The sequence below is a fragment of the Rattus norvegicus genome, chromosome 15, assembly GCF_021556685.1.
Source record: "Rattus norvegicus strain SHRSP/BbbUtx chromosome 15, alternate assembly SHRSP_T2T, whole genome shotgun sequence".
In the NCBI taxonomy this organism is placed as follows: domain Eukaryota; kingdom Metazoa; phylum Chordata; class Mammalia; order Rodentia; family Muridae; genus Rattus; species Rattus norvegicus.
This window is the reverse complement of record NC_141548.1, coordinates 55,859,301-55,872,638: the sequence shown is the minus strand read 5'-3', so window position 1 is coordinate 55,872,638 and position 13,338 is coordinate 55,859,301. Positions and strand designations below refer to the sequence as shown.

General features: G+C 41.4%; 1 protein-coding gene across 2 annotated transcripts in view; it reads right to left on the bottom strand.

Annotated features, from left to right (window-relative positions):
* Positions 1-2,398: 2,398 nt before the first annotated feature.
* Positions 2,399-13,338, bottom strand: part of Htr2a (5-hydroxytryptamine receptor 2A) — a 71,360-nt gene continuing 60,420 nt past the window's right edge. Inside the window, exon 4 of one of the 2 annotated variants that reach the window (XM_087585491.1) lies at positions 2,399-6,223. In XM_087585491.1, the coding sequence (XP_087441617.1) occupies positions 5,421-6,223 (803 nt within the window). In that variant the 3' untranslated portion in view covers positions 2,399-5,420. 2 annotated transcript variants of the gene reach the window in all.

The window sequence follows — 13,338 nt, the reverse complement described above, 5'->3', positions numbered from 1 at the left end:
ACTGTTGACAGGCCAATGTGGATGGGGGAAAATCTTGGCGGGACCCACCTCAGATGGAGAACTACAGGCAATCTATGGCTGTGGAAAGAGGGAGAACCAGTCTTCTTAAGGGATGAACCCTTGATAGGTTATCCAATCTCAAGAGGTAAGCCTTTCACATCTTTGCTTCCAGTTGAGCAACAACACCACATGGAGTCCTGAGGTTGGTGTGTGCTGTGTGTGCATCTCAATAATAATTACAGAGGCCGGGAGGGAGCGGGGCGCATAGGAAGATCTGGAGGGGCTAGGGCTAGGGCTAGAAAAGGTATGAATACAGTACTCATTTAGGAAATTCTATTTTAAAACCCTTTGTAATGTTAGATTATAAACATCTATGTGAATTTTTGGAGGATTTGAAGGCACTTGTTTTTCTGTAGATCCTTTGAGGGATACCAGGAAACATCACTGGTCCCCATATTTCTTTCTCATTTTTGGTTTTGGTGTTTAAATTGTTTGCCTTTGGCTTCTGGTTTTTGGATTTTGTTAAGGGGTGGAAAGCTAAAGAGATGTCAATTTTTCCCAAGGCCTTATTAGCTCCAGTTACTTATTAAAGTCTGTGTGCCCGGCAGGAACAAATACATTCAAAAGAGATGTGTTTCCTCTTTTTTTGGTCATCAGACTGTTGAAAGGAATGGATTCCCCACTAAATAGAATTTCCCCAGGAATCTCTTGCTGGGAGAAGAAATTGCTCTTGTCCTGGGGACAAGCAAAGGAGCTTTTGTCGGCCAGAAAAGAAACTTATGTCTTGGGGAAAGACTTACAACTTGTTAGAGGACAATGCAGGGGGAGCCTAACTTTGTAGGAGAGACTGGAACTGAGACAGTTTCCAGGGTTGCTTCACCATCTCTCGCCTTCTGAATCTCTTCATCCCTTTCCCCATTGCGTCCCCATTGAATAATCCTCCTGTATTGTTTTTAGTATTAATTCAGCTCTTTCAATTGACTTATCAAGGCTGATTGGCTGAATCTGGTTTTCTGGTCACACATTGTGTGTGACCACAAATCTGGGGGCAGTCTGATGAGTGGGGCACAAGGTGGGTAACTTTAGGTGGGAGCACTGTAGGGAGGCCGATGAGGGACCCTCTGCATCATGGTAGCAAAACTAAAATGTGTTCTTAAAGTCAGAAACATTCAAAAACACAGTTAGGAAATTATGAATAACCATTTTGGAGGAAGATCGGAGGTTCATGGCCCTTCCTGAGGTATGGAGAAGGTTTAAGGCCAGCCTGGGTAACTGAAGACCCTCTTTCCAAAGGAAAGAAGACTTTTTAATAAAAGACTGGGGATACAGCTCCGTGGCAGAATGCTTACCTAGCAGTGTAAGATCCTAGATCGAATCCTTAGTATCATAACAAAGAAAACAAAAACCAAAACTAAAGCAAACAAACCCAGTTCTAAGATTTCCAGTGTGTTGCAGGCTATCAGGGATGGCTGTGATCTGCGGTCGCCATCTTTGTCAGTTAGGCAGAGCAGGGCCCAAGCAGGTGCCGCCTAGACATTACAGTGAGGTACGGTGGTAAGGACGACTGAAGCTTATAACCCGTGTATACAAGAAGCAAGATGGGAACTGGAGGGTTTGGGTTCTGAAATGCCCTCCTTTCTCCACGTGGACGAAGCATTTAGGGGTTGGAGTCAGATGCCCTGGCTAGAACTGCTACATTTCTTGTTAGCAGTGTGGCTTTCGACACGTCACTAACTGAGTCTCAGTTTTCTCATCTTCAAAACAGACTCTTCCTACCTTTAGGCTCATTGTGAAGGACTCCATTTATGTAAAATGAGAAAAGCGGAGCTTAGCATCTGGACTACGGTAGGTAGGTGCACTGCGCACGAGGTGTAACAACCTGGGATAAACCTACTCTCTCTGTAATTGTTACTGCACTTTCTTCATTTTAAATTTGTTTGGAAACAAGGTGTCATGTAACTCAGGTTAGCCTTGTAATCCCTCGTCCTCCCTTGCCCCCGCCCCCGATGCCGGGGTTACAGGCATGAACCATAAAGACCTGCTTTGTGTCCTACTCTTAAAGGTGAAATGATGAATCGTGTGACTTTCTGGCCCATCTGATGACACCGCATGTTTCTGTTGAGCTATGGTTGCTGTGCAGGAGTGTGTGTGTTTGTGCGTGTGTGGTAATGCATATGCACACCTATGTGCGTGTCTGCATATTTCGTGGTTGTGTCAGTAGGACACAGAGAACCCACAGGATTGGAAGCTGACTCAAGACCATTACGCTGATGAAGGGGATTGTAGCTTTGTGAGATGGCTGAAGACAGAAGTAAAAGATGTTGTTTTCCAACTAAAGCATCTTGAAGACCTGGGAGGTTTGAGGCAATTCCTTTTAGCAAACACAGCTATGGAGTCATTTTTTTTTTTTTTTGGTGTACTTTATTTGCAATTAATCATTCATTCTTGAAATATTTTAGAATGGATTAAAACCAGTACATAAAATAAATCTTCACTGTATTTGTTACATATGGCACAGAATAACTTAACACTTTATAAATATGTTTCATCAGTGCACAAAAATGGGAGAAGAACCCTTTTGCTAAAAGCAGTCCGGTAGCGATTTGGACTACAGTAGCGTTTTCAAAATTGACCATGAGATGGCGCTGTGGCCCAATAGATTAGGTAAGCTTTAACTGAGTTTTTCTTAATTATGGCGTTGAATCCCTTAAGTCTACAAGACTCTATCAATCAACTTGAAGAAGAGTGAAGTTTGTTACTCTTTTAATAGTATTGGCTAGAAGTGAATCCTTTCATCATGGATCCACAAATCATTCAATGGTTAGTTCTTTTCTCCCTTCCTGGGGAGAGGAGTGTATCTAAGAAGCCATAGAGGTCAAGAAGTACCAGACTAAAGTTACCATTCAACTTCAGATTAATGAATTGAATACAGACTATTGATTTCAACACCCTGCTAGAATGGTGTTAAAATCTTCCCACCTAATTAATGCATCTTCCAGTTTATTTAAAGTGTATGTCTGTTACAAAGTAACCGCCCCTGGCAGTCATGGAAGGTCATAGGAATATTAGAACATGAATTCACATTTAGATCAACATGATTCAAACATGCACATGTGTGTGTTTTCGCCAACTTGCTCTTCTTCATATAAATATATAAATATTGAATAAAGTGCACGGGAACATGTCTGTACATATATACAGGTACACGTTTTCTTATATACACTTTAAGAGCTACTTACATAGAGAGAAAAGCCACAAACGCACTGGTAATATATGTGTAGTCAAAAAGACACCTTCCAGCAGGCTTTATGTCCATTCTGATGAAGATAAGTTCATGGGATAGAATCTGCAATCTTTTCCTTAATACAGATTGGTGTGTGCAGAGTTTTAAACTAAGGCAAAACACGTTAGAGCAGACTTCTTAACACTTCTGTTTTTATTAGTCAGTATGGCCTAATCATTAAGGACTAACTCCTTTTAAATGCAACCTCAGGACTAGTGACATTATAAATTTTAGCTCTTAAGTGATGACCATCATTCAAAGTGTCTGGAAAGACACGCTTAGGAAAACCTTAGTTTCCAGCTTACACAATGAAGCTTTCTACATACATTGACTCCTAAACCTGCAACATTTCCCATAGGCGTGCAGCAAAACCTCTTTGTATTCAGGAAGAATGTTTCAGCATTTTACCCTGTATCTATGGTCTGTTTCAACAGTAATGTGCTCACAGTGTCCTGGTGGATTAACTTCAGCTGGTCTTTGTTGGTCTGTAGTAGCCATTTCTGCAAAACATTACGGTAACTGGTATTTGCTTTTTAATTGGGATTTGTCAGAGTAAATGTAGTTTTTGAGGGAAGGAACAAGAATATTGTTTTAAATCTTGGTATTTATGGATTGAATCCAATTTGCTGTGTTATTCTATGCATTGGGTGCAATCTTTGAGTCAACTGATATTTTCCCATTTCCTTGTTGGCTTGGCAAATATGAGAAAAAAAATGAAAAAATTCTCGAGAGTTGATACAGGCCCTTTTCTGAATCAGTTAAGAAAGAAATCGAACTGGTTGATTCTCAAAATGAATCTATTCATACTTTTTTCATAACAACCAATTAAGTTGTCATTTTTAATGCAAAAATCTTATATCCTTGTTAGCTAAGAAACTGCTCCACTCATCAGATCCAGTCAACATATCACTATGGAACCAAGCTAACCCGTTTTTACAAATAATATAAATACATTAATCTAAAAGTGTCATTAAAAAATACCCCTATATTTATTTATTTAGTTTGGAGACACGATCTCATGCAGTTCACGGTGGCCTCATACAAGATAAACAGCTGAGAATGACTGAATTCCTGATCTTCCTGCCTGCATTTCCCAAGTGCTAGGATTACAGACAGCCGTGCACCATGATGCCTGGTTATGCATTGCTGGAGATCCACTCTAGGATTTCCTGCACGTGAGGCAAGCATTCTTTTGTCAACAGAGCTCTATTTCCCAGCTCTTGGAAAACATCAGTTTTACCTGATAACTGTCAATATGAAAGTCACTTGATTTTTACAGAAATAGCCTAAGAAGCTACTGCTAACAGCGAGAAACCTGAGTTTGTTGTTCAGCTGTGACAGTCAACTCTTTGTACTGGTCACTGCTCAAAGGGCGCATGCGCAGCGCAGTCGTTCCCTAGTGAGTTACCGAACACCTCCAGGATGCTGTTTATTTGAAGCGCGTTCTAGAACTGTACTTGGGAAAGTGGAATTATCCTTTGATACTTTACAGAGAAGAAAAATATACGAAACAAGACCACATTTCAAATTCAGGTAAAGCCCAAGAAGTAGAAGAGAAAGCAGCGTGTTATCGAATAACATTTAAAACCCTTCCACATCTGAGAATTAACGACAAATGCAGCAAATGCTAGCGGTCTTGTGAACATTTCAAAATGGCATCTATGAAAAAGCAAGAATGAAAAATATTGTCAAGTATTTCAATGAATTATATTAGCAATACAAATGTCATATTACTGTCTATTTTTCTTTTCAAAATATATGTCGTGGTGAATTTGAAACACTTTTTTTAAGCTATTCATTATTTTCAGTATTTCTAGCTACTTTTATATACAATAATAGGTCACCAACTCACTCCCATGCTACCCATCCACAACATGGCAGCCAGGTTCGTATTTGACAATAGAAGTTACTTAGATGCATTTTATGCCTCATTACAATTGCACAAAAGGCCAATGGTTTTAGAGATCTCATTGGCAATAATTAAAGCATCGTAACACTCCTAGCTCCAATGCTGTCAGGACATTATAGTTGGTCGACTGGAGTAGTCTAATTTGTTGCAGCCTCCTTATCCCCGCCCCACACACATGGGTATAACCTTGTTCACATGCCCTGGGCAATTGCCATAGCATCCAGTTCATCACACACAGCTAACCTTTTCATTCACGGTTTCAATATTGTCTGTACAATTCTCTTCCGACTGTTGTTTCCCCAGTGTAACCATGGAGCAGTCATCAACTGTCTGCTCAGCATCTTCCTGTGAGTTCTTTTTCTGTCCCACCTGGAGCTGACTAGACTTGTAGGCCAATGCTGGTATAGTGTTCACTAAAATTAACTGCAGTGGCTTTCTGTTTTCCTTGTACTGACACTGAATGTACCTTGAGAAGGCGGACCTATAAGTTTTATTGAACAACGTATATACCAGTGGATTGACAGCTGAGGAGAGATAACCAATCCAGACAAACACATTGAGCAGGGCTCCGATGACATTTTCATTGCAGGATTCTTTGCAGATGACGGCCATGATATTGGTGATGAAGAATGGGCACCACATTACAACAAACAGGAAGAACACGATGCCCAGCACCTTGCACGCCTTTTGCTCATTGCTGATGGACTGCATCGTCCTTCGGCCTGCGTAGGAGCCTGGCTCTCTGTGGATGGACCGTTGGAAGAGCTTTTCTGATGACAGAGAACTCTGAGGGAGGAAGCTGAAGGAGGCTAGTTTGGCTCGAGTGCTGAGGTCACTCACACACAAGGTGGCTTCTTTCTGAAGTGACTTGATAGTCAGGAAGTAGGTGATCACCATGATGGTTAGGGGGATGAAAAATGCCACAAAAGAGCCTATGAGAACAAAGTTGTCATCGGCAAGCAGGCAGCTCCCCTCCTTAAAGACCTTCGAATCATCCTGTAGTCCAAAGACTGGGATTGGCATGGATATACCTGGAAGGACAGAAAGTGAGACAGATCAAGGGGCTGAGAATATGAAGTGAAAACTTCACCACATAACACTGGCTGGTCAAGGAATTGAAGCCATCTTACTGTAGGAGTTTAATATATTGCTGCAATGAAAGTTGGGCTAATTGATATTCCATATTGTTCTGATTATATTTTATTTATTAACTGGAGAAAAACACAAAATGGCAAAATGAAGCAAATAAAAATGACCACTAAAACCTCATCAACAGACTAACCGCAAGGGCAGTTTAAGCATGTTTGTTTGAGCATGTATCACACACATGATGCATACAGGAAGGCACTCACCCACGAACGTACCCACCCACGCACGTACCCATGCACGTAGTATGTACCCACGCACTCAGGTGCCCTCGCACGTATGAACCCAATGCACGTACATACCCAGGCACGCACTGGGCAACAGGACGAAGCTCTACTTTATCTACAATTTTTTTGACTTTCCACTTCATATTATATTATCAGCATTCTTTACTTCTTTTGTGAACGTATAAGCCTAACATATTTGCTTTCTAGCAAATTTGAAAAATATGAAAAAGGTAACAATGACTAAAGGAAAATCCCATTTACTCTCGCCACCAAGGTAGGTTACTTTTGTTTGCACAGGACTTTATGTGGCAGTTTTAGATCGTCCTATCTCATTTAATATTTATTATAAAACCTTTGCTAGTTGAGACAGGGTCTTCTACTAGCCTGGGATAGCCTCAAACTCACATCCATCCTGCTTCAGTCGCTTGAGTTATATGAGCCACCATGGCCGGTTTCAAAGTTGGACATATTTTAAACTACTTTTGGAAAACATTCTCTACTGTTAATTTCAAGTAATTCAAAATGAACTTGGGTTAGTTTTTAAAAGTTTTTACTTCAGAGAAATTTTAACATCTGTGAAACCCCAAAACGGACAAAGCCAAGGAAGTCCCTTAGCTTTTACAGTTGTAAATTCAGGACAGATATTGTGTCCTCCAGGGTCCTCACCTGGGACCTCCCTCCTTGTTTTGAAGCAAACCTCAGACTTCATATGACTAAACATGTACACATCTTATTATATAGGTTTGAAAGTGACACCCTTTCAGAGAAACTCACTATCATAGACAGGCTTTCTCCTAAAGGGGAATTTAGTTTCCTTCCACATCATGAAATATCAAATTTGTGTTCAGACTTCCATTATTCCATAGAAGTCATATATTTTTATAGCAGAACATTCATAAGGATGAATTGCCAAAAACAAGGCAGCCGAAGACTTTTATTGTCTAATGTATGAGTTCGATCCAGAATGCTATAGTACATGGTAATATGAGCTTACAGCCAGCCAGTTGTGGAATTCTCAGATTTGGGACAGCTATAATGGCCATCCAGGTATACAGCTCAGACAGAGGAGTATAGTGGTGAAGAAATGTCACAGCTGGCCCTAATCATGCTAATTCTCCCCATGGTGACTGGACCTTACTTAGTGACGTTTAGCTTGACCACAATGTGAGTGTTTGTTCTCTTTTTGGAGCTACAGAGGTTTGAGGGAGTCTGGTTAGGCCAACACAATCATGGTATACTTCTTACTCTGTTATTTTCTCTGCCACAGAGGCAGAATCCTGCAGCTGAGAAAGGACAAGAAATAGCTGTACAACTTAGTTCAAGCTTGCTGCTTTTACCAAAGGATGCTCTGAGAAAAAGCTATTTCCTTTCCACACTGGCCTGTATTTCCGGTTTCCCGAGTTGCATGACAGAGCACCCTTGGTTGTACTTCCAGTCACTCTGTACCCCAAGATGTTGCTCTCTGGCCTGCTTATCCCAGAGTCAGGGGCCACCGTTTAACCCTTTCCTTGCCACACCACCACCACCACCACCACCACCACCACCACCACCACCACCACCACCACCACCACAACAACAACAGCAACAACGAGAAGAAAAGAATAGCCAAACTTTGCATCGTCAGAACAGAGTTTGACTGTCTGCAAACAGTGTGACTGTCCTAACATCCTGCTGGTAGAGGAGACAGCAGCCAGAGCCTGGTGTAATATTTGACAAGATTGTCTCTCTGCTTCCTGCCCCATGTGTTTGTGTGTATGGGTGTATGTGTACACGTGTGTGTGTGTGTGTGTGTGTGTGAGAGAGAGAGAGAGAGAGAGAGAGAGAGAGACAGAGACAGAGACAGAGACAGAGACAGAGACAGAGAGAGACAGAGCGCATGAGCGAGCCAGTGAGCTTGGCCTTTATCTAGGCTCGTGTGGGAGCCAGAGGCTAATATCTTCAATCTCCTCTCCACCGTATGTTTTGAGACAGGGTCTCTCACAGAACCATTTCAGCTAGACTGGATGGCCAGCGAGCCCCCAGATCTGTCTGTCTCCTTTCTGGTGCTCCCTCTTGCTGCCTTGCCCAAGTCTTTGCATGAGTGCTTAGGATTCAAACTTGGGTCCTCGTTCTTGACTGGAACGAGCTTTGCTCCGAGTTGTTTTCCCAGCCTGACATGTCTCTTCCTGAGTGCCATCCCACCATAACTCAGGATAATATTTGTCTCTTGTCTGTGCAAGGTCATACCAGTTCTTGGTGTTTTGGTTTTTGGAAGGTAAACATAAATGACATCATTCCTGCGTGCACCTGCCACATTGCTGAGAACACCTTTTGAGCTAAGAGCTCGGAGACTCTCTGATACCTCATCAAACGTCAGGAACTTCAGAAAATCAGCCATAAAAGATAGCCTCTGACTTATAAGAAGAGCACTCTCTTTTTCTGCCAGTATTTGAACTCACATCTGAGAGAGATGATTTTTATACTCATGCAGTCTTATTATATAGACTCCCAGCTTACTGGATCAGAAGGGGTACACTGGACATCTACTTCAGATGGACTTAGATGTGAGTCATGGTTCTGGGTCTGGGGTGACGTTTAGTTCTTCTATGGGATGAGGCTGGTACCAACCGTGCCTTCATAGATGGAGTGGAGATAAGATGGATCAAATATGCAGAACACCAGCATGGTGCCTGGACCAAGCGACATAGCATAACAAATGGCAAAACAGGTGGTAATAATTTTTGTGTGTGGAATTACTCAGAAAAATGATTATCAACATTATTTTGTCCTAATCTATTTTTGCTCAGCTTTTCTATGCTAGCCTTTATATAATAGAGTTCATAAACCATAAGAAGCAAAATAGTGTTTTGACTGTTCACTATTGGCGATGTAATGATGATGCAATTATTAGCTTCTGCCAGGGTCATGGGAGGTCTCAATCAATTTTAATTTGGTACAGCTAGCACTGTTGATTACTCTTCTAATGTGATGGATTATAGCCATTACTATTAGTCATGATGCATATAAACAAAGTATCAACTGTCCAAAGAGGTGTATGATTTTGTTATTAAACTCTTGGGTGTTCATTTTCTTGATTAATGCAAAGGAAGCTCCTACCTTTTCGCCCTGTTATTTATGACCTGGTAATGAGTGGCCATTTTCACTGGACCAGAATGTAAGACAGCGGAAAACACCCAATCCTTCAATCATGTGGACTTTGTAACTGTGTCTTGGGTGGGGAAAACACATACACTATCCACTCCCTGTGGGATATTTGGTTTTGGCAGCCGTGGAAGGAGAGTGATGGAATCACTCACATGGACACAGATTCTCCCTCTAAAATGTCTGAGAAAAAGACTTGCCTGACAGGGTGATATACTGGCAGGATTGTTTTGTGCTTGGAGAGGACACCTTGATTTGGATGGAGGAGAATCAAACTCACGAGTCTTTAAGTGGTTAATAAAACTATCCCAACTACTGTTGCATGCCATTCATTTTCAGCTTTTCTTCCCAATTAAGTGCAACCAGCAAATATTTGTAAAAAGGCTGGCCAGAGAATTAAAGCAGCACTCTAGGAAGGGAAAGAAACTTTTGTCAAGGAACAGAGGCATCTACCTAGGCTTTGTGTGGGTAACAAGGGGCTCAGAAGCCAAGGGAAACGAAGAACACTGGCTGACAGCCAGGAGTATGGCCACAGTCATCTCAAGGGCATTAAATTTTCTGGCTGCTTTCTTTGATAATAGTGGCTTTTGGAGACCTGACATCTTCTCATGTTGAGATTTCTGCATATTAAGCAGTTTGCTTTATGAACAAACAGACAGAGGCTTGGACTATGCTACTCTGCATTTCATTTAATATTTCCCCCCCTGAGGAGAAGGAAACAGCAATCAAAATGCAGTAAAGGTATTAGAGCTCCTGTGCGTGTTTCATATTCCTCTGCATTAAATTCCAGACGGTGAAGTGAACAGTGGGGAATCATGGACACTACAGACATGGAGGTTTTGGTGGGCATTCTCTTTGGGTTCAGCTCTCTGCTTGCTTTGCCCATAAAGTTCGCCAATCTAGTTAGCATCTTACCATGGGCTAAAGGATCTTAATTCTGAATTACTAGCTATAACAGTCAGGCTCTCCTCATAATCCTACACTTTCATGATTTAGGATCTTGGAACTAATGGTTCTTTTGTGGCAAGTACTTTCCTTTCGAATCAAGAAGTTTGAAGTACTAGGTAGCAAGGGTCTCATGGGAAATGAAACATTGAGAGTCGATGTATGGGGGCTTTCAGTGGGGGGCTGAGAGCAGAGAAGATTAAAATAGGTATTTCATGACCCTGAGGAACGTTTTGAGTCATGGGTTCAATCTTGCTCAGATTGTTACCTTTCCTTTGGATTTGAACACTTGCCTTAGAAGAAAGTGTAAGAGGGGGTTTGCTAGCAGTTTGACAGAAAGCATCTTATAAGTCAAAGCTACAGGAAAATCTTCACGCTGCAGGGAAGGAGAAATTAAGATACGTGGGAAACTGGAACTGAAAATGGCGCGCATCAACCTGACAACATTTCAAGATCTGTTACACACTCACATTCACTCTACATTGAGTGTTTTATGGATTAGATAAGTATTACCCAGACTACCCTAAGGGTAGATAAGAATTTCACCATATGGAGATGAAAATTGGCCCTAGAAAGCTTATGAAACTTACTTGGAATTGCACAGGAATTGAGGGACAAAATTAAGACATACTAGTTTCTTACTTGTTAATTACCACTGAATTTCACTAATATTGCACATTCATGCCTGCACACACGTTCACATACCTACACATATGTACATGCATATACACATACTATGCATACACACACACACACACACACACACACACACACACTCAATGGTTCTCTGAAATTTGAATTGTCATTCTTAATCTCAAAATAAATTTCCTCCAGTGAGACTTATTGCATTACATTTTTAACGCTAGAAATTAGAAAGACAACTTAAAACCCTCGTTTGCTCTGAGTCTCATGTAACAGTTGCTCTCAACTTTGGTTGTATATTATAGTAACCCAGAAAGCTTTAAAAAATTATGGTGCCTATACCTCATCCCAAGAGTAATTTATAGACTCTAAGAAATATGAATGACCAGGTTCTGCCCTGACATTGGAACAAAAAACATGTCAGTGATCTCCGAGAGCTAAGCTGCCATGTGCATCCCAGAAGCTGGTGGCCTAGCTGCCTCATCGTAGATTCTGGGTTCAGTGGCTCTGCCAGTCCCATTGGAGAGAAGAGGCAGGGCTTAAACACTGTGACGGTCTCCCACGGAAAGGTCGGTTGAACTGACTTTGAGATCCAGAATGTTGGCTGTCACTTCAACACCCGTCTGCATGGCTCTTGTTCTAGAGAAGCTTTAGTTACACTTGCCGGTTTTGTCCTTGGAGAATATGAGTGCCTGAATCATATTGCATAGTTGAAATCATTGAAATTTATTATTAAAAAATTCATCCATTATTTCTGTGGGGAGGACACATAGGCGTGTCATGTGTGTGGCCTTCAGAGGACAATTTTGTGGAGTTGGTTCTCTCTTTCCACTGTCAGTTCTGGGGACCGAACTGAGGTCTCAGGGTTATTCTGCGAGCACTTTTACCTCAGTGTCCCTGAGACAAATTATTATAACTTTGCTTTGCTGTTGAAACCCCCAAATAATAAAGGAACTTTGGGTGATGACTATGTAAATTAATCTGGTTTAATTATCTTATATACATGTCTTAAAACTCACTTTATATCATATATATGTATTCATTATGATTTTCTCTTCTTTTAGTATAAAATAGAGTTTATTTAGGGCATGGGGAGTTAAGAGGGTAGTAGGGCAGAGATAGATAGATAGATAGATAGATAGATAGATAGATAGATAGAGAGAGAGAGAGAAATAGAAGAGAAGAAGCCGGCCATGAGCACATGGAGAGAAGCGGGGATGGGGAGAGAGGGACAAAGAGGCAAGAGAGTGAGAGCCAGAGCCATCAGGATTTTCTAACAAAGCATTAATAATAAACTCAAATTTTTCTATACTGCATTTTTAAAACTATAATCATGTAGAGGTATATGTTATCCAGCACCTTGTTTAGTAACATGCTCATAAGCAGCAATTTATTCAGATAAAGGTCATGCCTGGGAACACTATTGAACCCATTCTTTTACAGCTTCCCTGAATTCCTATTGGGGAAAGGTTTCTTGAATACGTTTTGCATGTGAAATGTCTAGTTTTGGCAACTCCTGTCTACAGGTATGTGTAGAAACAGTCCTGGTGTCTGGAAAGCAGGCAGCTCTGTATCCACACAACTCTTGTCTATGGGAAGTCAAACCTACCTGTGGGTTAACACACTAGATTGAACATACTACACTAAAGAGAACCAACAAAGTTCCTGCTGCCCAGGCAATCACCGACCATTCAGCTCACCGTAGGTCTTTGCAATTTGGTCTTCGTGTAACTATTCACCATTCTTATTTCACATAATCCTGTAGCCTTTTCTCTCCGACACATCTTGAGCTATTCAGAACAGCCTTGCACAGGGCTTGCCTTTTTGGTTGGTTGCATAGTGATTTGAGATGTTCTGAAACTTTGCCTCCTCAAATAAATGTCTACTCCCCGTGACTTGGTTGATGTAGGCAGTGTCCTGTTGTTAGTACGAGCTGTCCCTTTTTGCATATCTAGAATACACTGGAGGGTTGGCTTTGACCCAAATTCAAATGGCAGTGAATAGGGTGGGTCCACATGGACCTTGACTGCCATGAAAGAGAAGCC